The sequence below is a fragment of the Calonectris borealis genome, chromosome W, assembly GCF_964195595.1.
Source record: "Calonectris borealis chromosome W, bCalBor7.hap1.2, whole genome shotgun sequence".
Classification (NCBI taxonomy): Eukaryota; Metazoa; Chordata; class Aves; order Procellariiformes; family Procellariidae; genus Calonectris; species Calonectris borealis.
In genome coordinates, this window is record NC_134351.1 from 26,909,450 (window position 1) to 26,925,228 (window position 15,779).

At 42.2% G+C, this 15,779-nt stretch overlaps 1 protein-coding gene across 1 annotated transcript in view; it reads left to right on the top strand.

The window, feature by feature from the left end:
* Positions 1-15,779, top strand: part of LOC142075024 (ADP-ribosylation factor-like protein 15) — a 220,056-nt gene that overhangs the window by 36,550 nt on the left and 167,727 nt on the right. Inside the window, exon 3 of the mRNA XM_075136014.1 lies at positions 6,344-6,400. Within this exon, the coding sequence (XP_074992115.1) occupies positions 6,344-6,400 (57 nt within the window). The remainder of the gene's footprint in view (positions 1-6,343; positions 6,401-15,779) is intronic.

Below are 15,779 nucleotides of genomic sequence, written 5' to 3' on the forward strand. Positions count from 1 at the left end.
GAACAGCAGTTATTTATCTATAGCATAACAGAGGTCTTTTCCCATCTCTCCTCTAAAAATGCTATCGAAATAATACCTCTGGTTCTCTCTTTAAAAAAAAAAAAAAACCTGACAACTTTTAAATCTCTCTGAATATCTGATTTCAGAGACCACTACAGAATTTGGGACTCCTTTCTTGGAAGAGTGACATGAAAGAGGAAAAGTAATAATTTGTGTAGACGTGATAAATCAGATGCTCCTGGATGACCTTTTTCAAAGCCAGGGAGACATTACATTTCAGATATCTTTTTCCTTTTAACAAATGTACATTTTTTCATAGTTTGTAATGGGACATTATGCTACAAGATAGTTCTGGAGTTAAGAATATAATAGCGTTTGAAGGATTAAACATTTATATGGGTTTTTAGATCATATTTGCACTGAACAGCAAACACTTTTAGAGAAGATATTAAACCTCAGATTTTAACAATATAACCTACAAACACTATTTCATAGTCCTATGCATGTATAATTAAACTTTCCTTTGTACATTTTCTCTTGGCAGCCACCATCAGACATTACAAACTTATATGGAAATTTTTTGCTCTTTCTATTAAAACAAAGTCCCTAAACATCTATCCCTAAAAGCAATGAGCTTTTGTGAAGTTGCAGTCTATGTATACTTACTCAGCCCTGTTTAGCATTTTCTACTCTCTCCTGAAGGTTCTGCCCTAGAAAAAAACCCAGGATTTAAAAAAAAATAAAAATCTCACCTCCCCTTTGACAGATGCATCCATTAGTAAACTTAGCCCAGTTTAACACATAATCAGCCATCGCTTTCTGGTTATGATCCAATGCAGAAGATATGGAATAACTTTTACAGCAGTATCTTTATAACTGGCGGAGATGTGTGTGATGTTCTGGTACTGATGACAAAACACTTCCATGTCAATATGGTGACATCTGATTTCTTCTTGTTCGATAATATCTATAGGTATGGTCATATGCACTTTTGATCTGCCTGGAATCGATGGAGAGAGGTACGGCTGCCCAGCTTACCTGCTAGAATACGGATTCTGAGTGCTCCCACATCTGCTTTAGTACAAGGTCAGCTAGTTCAGCTTAAAGCACCATCTTTGATAGCTTAGGCAGTTGTCTCTTTCCAAGGAAGCAGGTGAGGTTCTTTGCATATTCCGTTACATTGATTCTGATGTGTGAGTGGCATTCTCCATCAGAAGACCCATATATCCAGGCCATTGGAAACTTATATATGCTGTTTTAGAAACATAGGAGTTGTATACAGGAAATGTTAGAACTGTATGGTGGTAAAGCCAAGCTATCATAGATTGGAAAGTGTATAAGCAAGTTAATCCTGCCTAATTTGCCTTCTGTGTTTCACGTGTGTTTTGGTGTAGTCTTTAATTACTTACGTTGCTTTGTTTTCCCTCTTCCCCATAGGACCCATGAGTCATTCATTGCACAGGATGGGTGGTGGTAATTTAATTAGCTCCTGTTAACAATTGTGGAGAAAAACAGTTAGGTGTTGTTGCCTCATGTTCTTTTCTGCTATTTGAACACTTTTCTGAAGGTAGAATTAGGACACAAAAACGGACATATTGGGTCAGACCAAATGTGTCTCTTGACCAGTGACGTGTTTTACAATAGCCATAAACAAATGCCTATGGAGGAGTAAGAACAGGAAAAGCATATGTGCTACCGTTACCTGATATCTTACAAATTTCCAACTCTCTTAAGCGCAGGCATTTTGGAGTTAGATGTGGTTTATGTCCTTATTAACATCGGTGGATTTTCATCTCTGAATATATCTAGTTTCCTCATGAAGTCAGACAGAATCCACAGCCTCCTTTGGCAATGAGCTGGTAGAACTGGATTTGATCACCATGTCCTGACATCCTGAAATGAGGTCTTATGGTCCCTAACATTCGTTGGTAGCCAACGCATGGTGGGGTGTGCTCTTAAAGGTCGTGGTAGCCCAGCCAGTCAAAAGGTTTCTGCCTGATGCAATCTTGCAGCTGCAGGAGAGCAATAAATTAAGACAGAATATACAGTATATAATTGTCAGTAAATAATTAAATACAGTAGATAGTTGTCTGATCTACTGCTTCTGTGCTGCAGCAGGGAGGAGGCACAGAGTGAGGGGAAGGGAATGGGTAGGAAGAAGGGAAATGGAGGTTTCCTTAAACCAGTAGCATCCTCTCGTGTTTCTGTTCATCTTGGCATTTCCCCGGGGGAATCTAAAAAGATTTTTAGGATTTTTATTAACATTGTAGAGTACATTAAGACTTTTACTGTTCCAGTATTGCCATATGTTTACCAAGCTGTTTTACCACATGCACAGATGGAGTTCTTCATTGGTGTATTTTGAATACCTGAAAACTTACTGTAACTAGCAAAGAAAAGGAAAAAAAAATAGATTAAGGGAAGGGAAAAAAGGATAAGTAAAAATCTAGAGAGCATATGCGAATAGACTAATTTGTAGGAATGATCACATTTGTGCATGTATATATTTGTACAAATCTCCTTTTTTCCAGTTACTTACATATCTGGGGCTATAATTTTTCCATTGGCAAAAGAGAACTTTCTACAGAGGGTGTCTTTTTAGCATCTTTTCGTATTGGCCAAATAGCTGGCAGTAAAACAGGAAAAACAGGGAAGTGTATAGACTTTGTGCAACTATGGAAGAAGACAGCCTTTCTGCTAGGTCGTCACATGTTAACTTCTTGCAATTATATATATGTAGTTATTAATTTAGTTGAGTAGAGCTTTAAATTCATGTGTAGATAGATTATGTCTAAGTAAAGAACAGGAAGGTCAAATGCTAAATCTTATTTCTCATTTCCTCCTATAGTAGTTCTCATTTTCCCAGTAACGTCTGTTTTCACCCAGGCTGTGATGCATGTAGGTTGGATACTGTACCTTAGCGTGGATGAAGCTCAAGATAATGACTCACAAGTGGGGCAAATCACTGCAGTTACTATTGCTCTGCTTCTGGACATTGGACACTACAGAGTCTTGAGGTCGATAACCAGATGAGGTGATGATTGTTCCAAACATTGGGAGTCTGTATGACAGTTTCTAATGTGGGTTGGGAATATAATGTCCAATAACTGGTAAACATAAAAAACCTCTTTTTAGTTATCAGTAATTAAACTGGTTGCATGGTAGTCATTTCTCTTTGTGAGCCTTCCTCAAACTGTTGAGGACTTGTCTGTTATGGAAATGCTGGGTTGGGGTTTTCAAAGTTACTCTTAAGGGTTGGTATTTATGCAGTCCCTTCCACTTGTTCTTTAAAATATGAGACTCCTGTAACTTATAGGCATTTCAGAAACCAATGAACTGTTTCTTGCATCCCCTTGTCTGACTGCTGTAGAGCATGCTTGTTAGCTGAATGCACTCTCTGAACCTTCCCTTCCTCCTAAGGAGATTGGAGGATTAACGGCTGTTTCATAAGCCACTTCTCATCCAAAGAAAGTACTTCATACATGCTAATAAATTTTAATTAGTTTACTTATATAAGATTTAAGTCCTCTGTTACTGAAGTTCAGTAATCCCTGGCACCAGCAGACCTTTTTAAAAGCAAACATCAGGGTTCTGCTAATGAGCTGGGTGGTTTGAAGAAACTCTCATATGTCCTGCATTGTTATTTAAGAATTGTGATGTACCTCTTGCTGCTGCTTTGGCAATTTCATTTGCTAACACGGGTTCTGTTATCACTCTGCATGCCAGCAGCACATCTGCTTCCTGTTTTCTCTGATATAGGTGAATGCAGGTCTTCTCATTTATACCCCACCTGTGATAAAAAATCTGTGATCTATGGAACTGATTTTTTTTTATTTTTTTCCATATATTTAATAGAATTAATTTAGATTTAGATCAAAAAACCTGTTTGTTTTGTGTCCAGTACTGATTTTCTTGAATTTGTGTTTTACACTGATTTCAGGTAGAGCAGAACTGAGCTCTGGCACACGTGACTGTTCTGTTGTTACTCTATTACCTGCTTGGAGTTATGCAATTCTTTTCATACTTCTGATGAGCATATGTAACAGGTAGTGTGATGGTACTTATGAAGGCCCCTCTTCCCCAGTCTCCAAAAGAGTGGAAGATGATAGCATGCAGGCTTGTGTATCCAAATTAATAGGTTGTTCAAACTTTTCTGTGTTTTTCTTCCATGACGGTGGCTTTGCAAAGATGCTGTCAGCTTACAGATTGGATTTGTTGTAGGATTCTTGTCACCTATTAAATTAACAGGTAAGACTAATGTAAATGAAAGGTTAAAGAGCTCGCTAGGCTTTCAGTTTTGCATTGAAGCTTGACAGCACTGTAGACAGAGTCATGTGACAGTTAAGGTTGAAGGGAATCTTGGGGGTCTCTAGTCTGACTTCCTGCTCAAAGCAGAGTCAGTGAGGAGGTCAGACCACATGGCTCAGGGCTTTATGCAGTCTATCTCGAAAACCTCCAAGAACAGAGACCGCACAGCACTTCTAGGCAACCTGCACTACTGCTGTACTGTCCCCCCTGGGGAGAAAGGTTTCCCTTTATTTCCAGTCTGAACTTGTCTTGTTTCAACTTGTACCTGTTGTGTCTCATCCAGGCACCATGTACTGCTGTGGAGAGCCTGGCTTCATATTCTCAGTGACCTGCCTGTAGGCAGGAGAAGGCTGCTCTGAGGTGCCCCCAAAGCCTTCCCTTCTCCAGGCTGAAGCAGCCCCATCCCTCAGGCTCCCCTCACAGGGCAGGTGCTCCAGCCCCTGAGCATCCTGGTGGGCCTCTGCTGGGCTCACTCCAGTTTGGCAGTGTCTCTCCTGGACTGGGAAGCCCAAACCAGAGGACACAGTATCTAGGTGTGGTCTAAGAAGTGCTGAGTCAAGGGGGATCGTCACATCCCTCCATCTCCTGGTTGTGCCCCTGCTCCTACAGCGCCGGATGCTGCTGGCCCTCACTGCTGCCAGCCCCACAAGTGGCTCCTGTGCAGCTTGCTGTCCCCCAGTGCCCTGGGGACTTTTCTGCAGAGCTGCTGCCCAAGCAGGCAATGCCCATCCTGGACTGCTGCCCAGGGCTCTGCATTCCCAGGGGCAGGGCTTGACGTTTGCCTGGGCTGAACTGCAAAAGGCCCATTCCTCCAGCCTGCCCAGGTCCCTCTGGATGGCAACTCTGCTTTCCAGCATGTTGGCTGGTCCCCCCAGTTTGGTGTCACCTGCAAACTTGACAAGAGTGACTCTTCCCAGGTCAGTGATGAAGATGTTAAGCAGGATGGGTCACAGGTTGGGCCCCTGTGGTCCTCCACTTTGTTACTGTGGTCCAGGTAGAATACGAGCCATTAACTGTTACCTTTAAGCCCAATCATCCAACCAACTTTTACCCATCTAAGTTGTCTGCCTAAGCGGACTGTAATGTCTTTCCTTGTGTAGAGGTCCTGCTTTGTGACTTTCCTATGGGCAAAAATTAGACTGATCAGCCTGTAGCTCCCTGAACGGTTCTTCTGGCTTTTTTTTGAAGATGGCATGACATTTGCATTTTTTCCACTTGTTGGGGACCTCCCCATCTTGGTCACCATCGAGATCAGCCAGAACCACCTTTGGGTGCAGCCCATCTGGCCCTGTGGGCTTCTGTGGGTCATGGTCTCTCACGTAGCCTCTGACTCTGTTCTCGTACGCTGCTGGAAGTTCTCCTTGTGAACAGTCTGTGGGTGATCTTTTAGGCACAATAGTGAGGACAGCAGTTTTTTTGAAGAGGAAAGGGATTATGCATCTTAAAGTTGTAAGGCGGCAGAAGAAGCTAAAGCACAGCAGAGGCAAACTTCAAGTAATTTCTTATAAAACACCAACATTTCAGATCTATTTTCTGACCACTTTGTATATTCCCTCAACATTGTTATAATCTTTAAATTAAAGAATGTACCTGAACATGACTAAGGTGTGTAACAGGTTCAGATACTTAAGATACCTCATTGTTGGGTTTAAATAAGTGAAAGCCAAGGTAGTAATTGGATCATTCAGACTTCTTGGTAAGAAATCTTTAATTAGTGTCTTTACTTTTGCTGTTGTCTGATACTGACAGGTAAGACCCAAGAGACCAGGTGAGAATTTTTAGAAGATATGTTAGTAAAACTTGCCCACTTTCTTTCTGTGGTAATAGAGCGTGAAGTGCTTCCTCTGGTATATACAGTATATAGTTTTGAATGATTGTCTTGAATCCTCTGAACATCCCACTGGTTTAAATTGAATTTCCATAGTTGGTTTTAGAGTTCCCTGTGTTACGGATGTAGCTTTGAGTTATGGTTCTGTTCTGTTAGGAAGAGCTAGGAGACTGCAGCATTAAAAAAACTGCTTCAGAACTTATTTAGCAAACTGTTATTTTGCAAATTAAAAAGTTGTACACTGACAAATGCACTCCACCAAAGGTATAAACAGTATTTAGCAGGCGAGTCTCCTAAGCAGACTTTGTCTAAATACCAGCTCTCAGTCTTTTTGAAAGTCAGTTGATTTTTGGTAGCGGACCACTGAGATTGCAATTCACAAGTCTTCTCAATTTAATGTATTTTCAGGGAGATTTTTTAAAGTCTGGAAAAAAAAAAATCAAAGGTTTCTTCTTTTGAACCTAAATTCCTGTGGTGTGCGTTGTCCCCCCCGTCCCCTGATCTCTACCAAATCCATCCCTTTGCTGTGTCTTATGAATAATCAGTTTGCTGTGTTCTTTTTGAAGCTCATCCTGGGGCTTGTCTGCCTGCTTTGGCAAAGCAGAAAGAAGTCTGAAAGATGAGGTAGAAGGGCAAAAGTACATTCAGAGCGGAGGGTGGGGGGGTGGGTACTTGTGCACTGGTGATTGCCTTGTTCAGTTCCTCGCCTTTATGTAAAAGGGTCCCGAGAAGGAAACAAAGGAGATGCACAAAACGTTTTCTGCAAAGAATGGATGTGTATTAAGCGTTGTACACCCTACCAAAGTGTGTGTTGGAAGCGGTGCCAACAGGCTTCGCTTCTGCTGTGTGACTGTCTGTGGGCTGGCGGGGGCGCCGTTCCGCAGCGCGCCAAGGGAGGGCGCCTGTGGCCCTCGCGGGGGAGCGGGAGCCCGTCGGCGGGTGGGGCGGCTGGCGGCTCGCTGCCGCTTACTTGGTGCCTTCGTGCGCCCTATTTGAAATGCTAGGTACAGCTATACTGCTGCTGGAAAACATTCAGAGTTGTAGTTAGATGAGGATTCATGTTTCAGTGAAGACCTTGGATGCTGCGTTGTTATGAAAACACTACTTACAGACAAACTTCGTTTTAAGCTGTAGTTTAAGACATGGAGCCCTCATTCTTACTGGGGATTAACAGATTTTACATCCCTACCAGTGGGGAGGGTGTGATGAAGAAGTTTTAGTGTGAGGAGAAGTGCGAGAGGAGACTGGGACAGGTTTGGGAAGGTGAACTTTGAAGTGGGGGGGGAGAATGCTGGAATGCTGCCTTTTTTGTTTGGTTGGGTTTTTTCCCTATTTTCCTTAGTGTTGTCATGCCTTCAGTACAATACAGGGCAACCTGATAGCCAAGTGAATTGTGAGCATCCAGAGCAATTACTTGGGAGACTGTGTGGTCTGAGGTACAGGAAGCTGGAAGGAGCAGGGAATAAAGCTTGGAAGAAAGAGCACCTGTAAGTTAAGGGGAACAGGGATGGCCAGAAACTATGTGTACAAAAGAATACAGACAGCCTGCAAGGCTTGGGGGTAGCTCACCGGCAGCAGTCAAAATTGCAGAAAGTGAGAGCTAGCTCAGAGCAGTTCACCTGTAGCACCTCAGCAGTTCAGTGTAGCACCTCATGGAGACAGGCAGTTTCTGCACGGTGGAAGTTTTGGGGGTTGTGGGTGCCTCAGCCAGGTATCTGAGAGACATGGTGGTAGCAAGAAATTAACAATGCATTAGTATCATGGCAGAGGGATGTAGAATCTAGGAACAGAAAGGCAACCTTTCTACCTATGGTCCACAACATTTCTAGGCTTTTGTCCTGCGGGAAGCCAAGAGAGAACCACCCTCCTTGGTGCTGCTACTCTGCAGGGAGGGTGACATCCCACAGCAATCTTCCCCCTTGGCTAAACTGGGGAGAAAAGGGAGGAAGGAGGATGCTAGGGAGGGTCCGCAGTGGTCTGTTTGTTTGCGGTTGCCTTGCAAATCTGTAGAGCTGTTAAGCTCTGTATGGTTTGCCTTAGTTTTGTTGTGTTTGGGTTTTTTAAATTTGACTTTTTTTTTAATAGAAGCAAACCACCTGTGCCATGTGAGTAATGCATAGTAGAGCTTTTACTCCCTGTAGCACTTGCGTAGGAGATAAGAACATAAAAACTGTCATACTTTGTACATGTGATCCAGCTGGGAGCATAGTCTCCAACATTCAGTAAAACCATAAAAATCTCCCATAGTGAACACGTGGAATAATCTGCATGTTTATGAGGATTTTATGCAATGCCTAATGGTTAACAGTTGGTTTTAAACATTTTGTTTTCCTTGCAACCTGACTAGTTTTTTTTCTAGCATTGCAGCTTTCTGAGTGTGCTTGCTGCTATGTAAATGCCTCTTTGATTCTTGTCAAATTACTGGATTCTATAGTATCTTTAACAGTGGGGTTTTGCTGTCTAATTATATTGGGAGGGGACTTTTTTGTTTGTTTTTGAAGTAGTCACCTTTTTAGCTTACTGAAATAATTGATGCTGCTTACTGTTTTCACAACTGCCTAATCTCCGGATCATTGTGCAATTTTCCTTGGAGAAGGAACCTTATCCATCTTTTAGTTTTCTGATTATAGAGTATTTACAGAAGAGAAAGAACAAAGTTGTCACTGTGACTTTTCAAGGCAGGGCTGTTTTTACATAGCTAATTATTTGAAATAGGTGCAGGATTTTTGAGACGAGAAGTTGGCTATGACACCTTTACTCCCGTTTGCCTTTCTTCCATTTCCATCATCTTGACTAAGCTATTAGGCAATCTGGTAAAAGACATGCCAGGAAGATAGATTTGTCTGGTTTGAAAAGAGAACCAATTGTTGCGAATGAGTGGTTTAGAGGCCGCTTAAAGAATCACCATCAAAGGTGTTAGCAGAAAGTGATTTTAATGGAGATTTATAAAGATGCGACCTAACAGAATTCGATGGCAAGGTTCACTCTATTACTTATTACACAGATGAAACATACAAAGAGAAATCGTCTAAGGGTTTATATTTCAGGGGCTATATGTGTTTAGCAGCAGTCTAGGGTTCATTCACAATTTAGCAACACTTAATTATCAACTAATCATTTACAAACTTTAGTAGCACTTAATCATTAACTAATTCAATATTTACAAAGTGAGTTAGTAAGTCTACTACAATCATGACTTAATTACAGATTATGCTTACTATCAGTTCACACACACAGAGAAACATATATATATATAAAAATATATAGAAGGTACCTGTTAAAAATACCCCTCGATTTCAGTGAAGAAATATTCACGTCGAATGTCTAGGCATTCCCTCTCAACGGGCGAAAGGGTTGAGCTTCGAAGGGGACTCAGCCCAGGACCCGACGGTCCTCCGAATATTGCAGACGTCTGCAAGAGGCGTCCCACTCAGAGGGAGATGCTGGGTGCAGCCTGCTGTGGTCCAGGAGAGCTCAAAGGGCCTCACTCAGGACCACCGTTTATAGGTTCGCAAGATGGTTGGCTTTAGTCATCTGTAAATTTCCATCCTGGCCACAGTCCCAGGTGGTAATTACTAAAAAATTCTCAAGGTTTCAGTGTTGTTCTACTGGACACCTGGGCCAGGCAGTAGGAGTATGTTCCCAGCCTCAGCTATGCAGAGTTTCTGATACAGTCAAGGGGCGCTCAACTGCCAGACTTCAATACACCAAGGCCGAGGTTTCATGGAAATTTCTGAGATCAACAAGCGGCCCAGATCAACAAGTGGCCCAGGGAAGAAAGGGGGTGTGTGAATGCACCACCACACCAATGTAAATCCCTTCTGGTTAGAGAGTTGTGTCCTTGGGGGGGCCAAATTCTGAATTGTTTTAGCTTAGTTCTTGTATTGCAAAGCTCATGAAGATGTAGTGCTGATGAGTGCCAAGGACTACAAAGAAGGAGGATTCCAAATATATTTGAGAACAAACAGAGCCTGAAGGAAACCTCAGGGTGCAAGCAAACAAGTTAGCATTGAAATCCAGCAGTGGCTCTGAATGAGAAAGAGAATGGATTTTATCTGAAAAAAAAATATGCAAATGAAAAACAAGAGTACTTAACTCTTTAGTTAACACTTTATTGTTCAACAGTGAGCAAGTTTTCAGACTCAAGGGAATGAGAATTACAAAAAACATCTGGGCAGTTCTGGACTAGAGCCTGGAGACCTTGTTGATTCACTGAAAAACCTATCCAGATCATGATGTTATGGATAGCTGTCACATGATATTTTAAAATTCTTTTTTAGATAAATGTTCAAACCTGTAAAATGAGGAAATGGCTAGAATGAGGCTTCATGGGACAGCTGAGCTGCCAGAACCAGTTGGCTGCTGAAAGGGGAGCCTTGCTCCAAGGCTTGTGATACCCCTTTCCCCTTGCCTTGACATAGGGGATAAAGTGTGTGTATGTGGTGGCTGTACTCTCCAGGACCTGTTTAGTTTTCTGCCAGTTTAGCAAACTGGCTCATTTTTCCCCCCTTATGTTAGTTTTCTGATGGTTCAGTGAACTGAATGGTCTCATATGAGGGATCAGATTAGCACCAAGGGCCAGTGGCATGGAAGGGGTGGGAATGTGCAGTTGGGAAGGGACACAAAAAGGGGTGAGCCTACCCTTTTGACAGCAGTGAGCTGTTAGTTGTCTCATGAAACCTTTTGCTGCATACTTTTGAGTTAATATAGACTGAAAGTGTCCACTCCATGCATACCCTTGTTTTGTACCATGAAGGAAAAGGTCATCAACCTTTACTTTAGCTGTAAATGCTCCATACAGCACCTGTTAGATCATTTGATGAACCAACACACTGTGTTTGTAGCAGCACTGTAAGTCCTGCCATTCAGCCTATTTGCAGCATGGTACTGAAGTTTGATGAATTAGTATTGTTCTCAATATTTATAGAAGGTAATGCATGGTGATGCTAGTTCTCAGGTTTTTGTAGAAAGTAGTGAAAGGGCAGCTAATACAAAGGAAGGTGATCAAGGGTGTTCTGTTCATATTTGTCCTGCTCCTAATGGACAATATACTGAAAAAATGTTTATTAATAAAAATCCTTTGGTTTCTATGAAAGTGAATAGTGAAGTCTTGACACTTATTCTGAGAGATTATAAAATTACCTCCAGTGGAGGCCTTAGAGAATTCATTCAGCTGCTGAGTGAAGACTTGATTTAGCAACATCAAGTTGCATTTCCACAAGCCTTATTCCTTTGTACTGTCTAGATCTTCTGGGTTGTTCCCACCTGTTGCTTTATCATCTGTTTCTTCTACCTCCTTTTAGTTGCTGGCTGTCCCAGAAACAGAGGAAAAGTAAAATGCCAAAGGTGGAATACTGTAACTCAGTGAAGTTTTGATGCTAGAGCTAACTTGATCTAAAGATTTAAGCCCAGAAAATGGATCACTTTTGTTAGTAGAGTTATTTTTCCACTCATACAATTCCGGAATTGCTTATGTGAGCAGTAGTGCTAGCAAAAGGGAAGCATTGGTTTTGCTCGTCTTACAGATTTGGGATGTTTCAGATCTTGGTGTTCTTTTACACCTCGTTGGCTGAGCTACAGGACTCTGTAATCTGTTCTGTATCCATTCTGCCCCTGTGTTTTTCTGATAACCTTTATTTAACTGCTATAACTTGTAACAACAGAAACCTTTCCCCATAAAATTATTTTCGGTATCCATAGGATTTTCTGTTTGTACTGTTACTCTTGTACGAAAGTGGATCAATCTTCATGAGGTTTCCATGAGTGCTCTTGTACTTCTGGCACTTTCCAAATACTTCTTGCCTGCATGTTAAAGGCTTTTTTCCTTGTTCATATGAAGTTGATGCACTTAGGTATTAGACCAAGAAGCATCTGGTCCAAATCAGGATGTTAACCAAGGCAGCATTCCAATGCCAACTTTGCATCACTTGGTCCAGTATAAATTGCTGAGAATTTCTCATAAGCTTTTCTTTCTTTCATTTTGGTTTCATGCTCAAAAGAGGAACCTTGTCTTGGACTGGGCTGTTGTGTCTAGGAATCCTTTATCATCAGTCATCAAGGCACAAATTTTGTAAGGAATATATGCCAAATTTTGTTCTCAGATGTCCATTATCATACTTCTGGGTATTACTATTTGGGTTTTTCCAGATCATGAATTAGTCTTGGTCTTTTCAGATGAGTATGGCATTTGTCACTTATTACAGACTGGAATTGTTTGCTACACATGGGAACTGAAGAATGTTCTGTGGCATTAATGTATGCTAAATAATCCCTAAATAGTGAAATAAAACAGTGCAAGGTAGAAGCATGCATCTTCTATCTGCAAACTGCTATCTCAAATATGATAACTTTATTTCAACCTGATGATAAATTGCTTCAGGTAACATATTTAAGCTTTGTGATGGAAAAAGTGTGGTTTATACAATTTTTATATGCAAGTTATAAAATGTAAACTGAATTTTCAGGGGGAATTTTCTTAGAATACTGTATTGTCCATCTAGCCCCATCTTTTTCATTTTACTACATGGAGAGGACTGACATCATTTGTGTTGTGACTTGCTGAGAGTTTCACGCCAGATAGAGTATGGGGTTTTGTTTATGTTTTTATCCATACTGGCTCACTTTAACCTCAGATTTCTCTCATATTTAAGATTATCTTTTGTTTATGCCTGTTTGGTTCATGAGAACATCTCCAAGACTCTTAAAGGCCTCCTGTAGTTCAGAATCATTCCAGGCTTTTCTAACTAAACTGTTCTGCATTTGACCTGAATAACATTGCAAATAACTTTGTGTGGTTTTTCAGGTTTTTTTTTTTGATTCCCACACTGTGCTTAGTACAAACTTGATATTAAATAGCATAACGAACTAGAAAGCTGTTAACATCTTATGTTTTCATTGCTAGCAAGTATTGTTTGCATAAGATTTATCTCCTGAGAGGAGAAGGGATTGCTTTAGAGAAATAAGCTTGCCTTTACTAGCCTAACCATTGGTAATCTTTTCCAGATGGGTGTGTATACTCACTCTTCTCTGAAATGTTTTCTCAATTGTGAGGTTTCCCTATAATAAGTTCCCAGATGGGAACAGAAAAAGTGTTTTCACAAGGAACCGATCTTGTCTTATTTCTGAATGACAATTTGGTGACTGTCCTTCCTTTCAAGCTTACCGCATTTAAGGTGAATTTTCTCTACTGTATTGGTATGAATAAAAGCTGTCTAAACTGCTAACTAGTAATGGTAATCTATAGACACCATTTCCATTCTTGAGTTAGTGCAGACTTTGCAGACCTGTTTGCATGCGCACATAGACTATTTTTGGATCTAAATGAAAAATTTATAGTTAATTACTTCTCTTGTCAAAATGGAGTAGATAAAAGCCATTACTGTTTGTGGTGGGTTGACCTTGGCTGGACGCCAGGTGCCCACCAAACTACTCTATCACTCCCCTCCTTGGCAGGATGGGGGGGAGAAAATAAGTGTCGTGGTTTAATCCCAGCCAGCAACTAAACACCACACAGCTGCTCGCTCACCCCCGACCTCCGGTACGATGGGGGAGAGAATCGGGAGGGCACAAGTAGAAAAACTCGTGGGTTGAGAAAGAAACAGTTTATTAATGGAAATAAAACAAAGTAGAACAGTAATATTAACAATGAGAACAACAACAGAATATACAAAGCAGGCGATGCACAATGCAACTGCTCACCACCCGTTGACCGCGTGTCCCGAACCGCGAGAGCCCCCCTTTTCCCGGACCATGCCTCCTAATTATATACTGAGAATGATGTCACATGGTATGGAATACCCCATTGGCCAGCTGGATCAACTGCCCCAGCTATGCTCCCCTCCCCAGCTTCCAGTGCACCTGGCAGAGCACCACCCAGCAACAACCAAAACATCAATGGGCCATCAACATTCCTCTCATACCAAACCCAAAACACAGGACCACCCCCCAGCCACTAGAAAGAAAGTTAACTCTATCCCACCCCAAACCAGGACAGTATCCACCCCTTATTCTATACCATCTACGTCATGCCTAGGTCTCACATTTTCCAATACAACCCAATTAATCATCACCACTTTTGATATGTACACACAGATATCATTCCCTTAGTCTATGGGCCATACCTCTAAAATGTCCATTGAGTTCATTTAGTCCATGACTTTGGGCTCCATCTGTCATAACAGTCTTTCGGGGGAGGAGAGATGGTGTGTGGGGTTGGATTGTTGCATCCTGAAGCCAGTTCTGGTTCCATTATTGCTGCGCTTCTCCGGTTCTATCATCGTTGCACTTTGCTCGGTTTCATCGGAGTTCATTCTTCATTAATCTGGGTGATTCTTACTGCAATACTGTTGATATGACATATAGCAACCATAGAAGTGATGACATACAGTATTCTATAGCAATTAACATCATACAATTCAGTTCATTGGCTATTTGCACCCAAAATCAAATCCCCTTGAGGTACACATTGGACTTCCCCATCCTTCCGCATTACCCACCAAGTGCACCCAGGTCCCTGAGCAAAAGCAATCCCACGAATGGGTTTTCCCTTGCCCGAGGCAGGAGTAACCCAGACTGTCTTCCCCAGAATATTTCTTATGTGCACGACAGGGACTTTATCCCCATCTACAGTACGTAAGGGTTTGGATTGGGCAGGGCCAGCTCGAGTGACAGATCCCCTAGTGTTGACTAACCAGGTGGCTTTTGCTAAATGTGTATCCCAATGCTTGAATGTCCCACCACCCATTGCCCTCAGTGTAGTCTTTAGCAGCCCGTTGTATCGTTCGATTTTCCCAGAGGCTGGTGCATGGTAGGGGATGTGATAGACGCACTCAATGCCATGCTCTTTGGCCCAGGTGTCTATGAGGGTGTTTCGGAAATGAGTCCCGTTGTCTGACTCAATTCTTTCTGGAGTGCCATGTCGCCACAGGACTTGCTTTTCAAGGCCCAGGATGGTGTTCCGGGCGGTGGCATGAGGCACAGGGTATGTTTCCAGCCATCCTGTGGTTACTTCCACCATGGTGAGCACATAGCGCTTGCCTTGGTGGGTTTGTGGGAGTGTGATATAATCAATCTGCCAGGCCTCCCCATATTAATATTTCAGCCATCGTCCTCCATACCAAAGAGGCCTTACTCGCTTGGCTTGCTTGATTGCAGCGCATGTTTCACATTCATGGATAACCTGTGCAATAGCATCCATGGTCAAGTCCACCCCTCGATCACAAGCCCATCTATAAGTTGTGTCTCTTCCTTGGTGGCCTGAAGTGTCATGGGCCCACCGAGCTATAAATAATTCACCCTTATGTTGCCAGTCCAGATCCACCTGAGCTACTTAGACCTTGGCAGCCTGGTCCACCTGCTGGTTGTTTTGGTGTTCTTCAGTGGCCTGACTCTTGGGTACGTGAGCATCTACGTGACGTACTTTTACAGTCAGGTTCTCTACCCGGGCAGCAATATCTTGCCACAATGCGGCAGCCCAGATGGGTTTGCCTCTGCGCTGCCAGTTGTTCTGCTTCCACTGCTGCAACCACCCCCACAGGGCATTTGCCACCATCCATGAGTCAGTATAGAGATAAAGTACTGGCGATTTTTCTCATTCGGCAATGTCTAAGGCCAGCTGGATGGCTTTCACCTCTGCAAACTGACT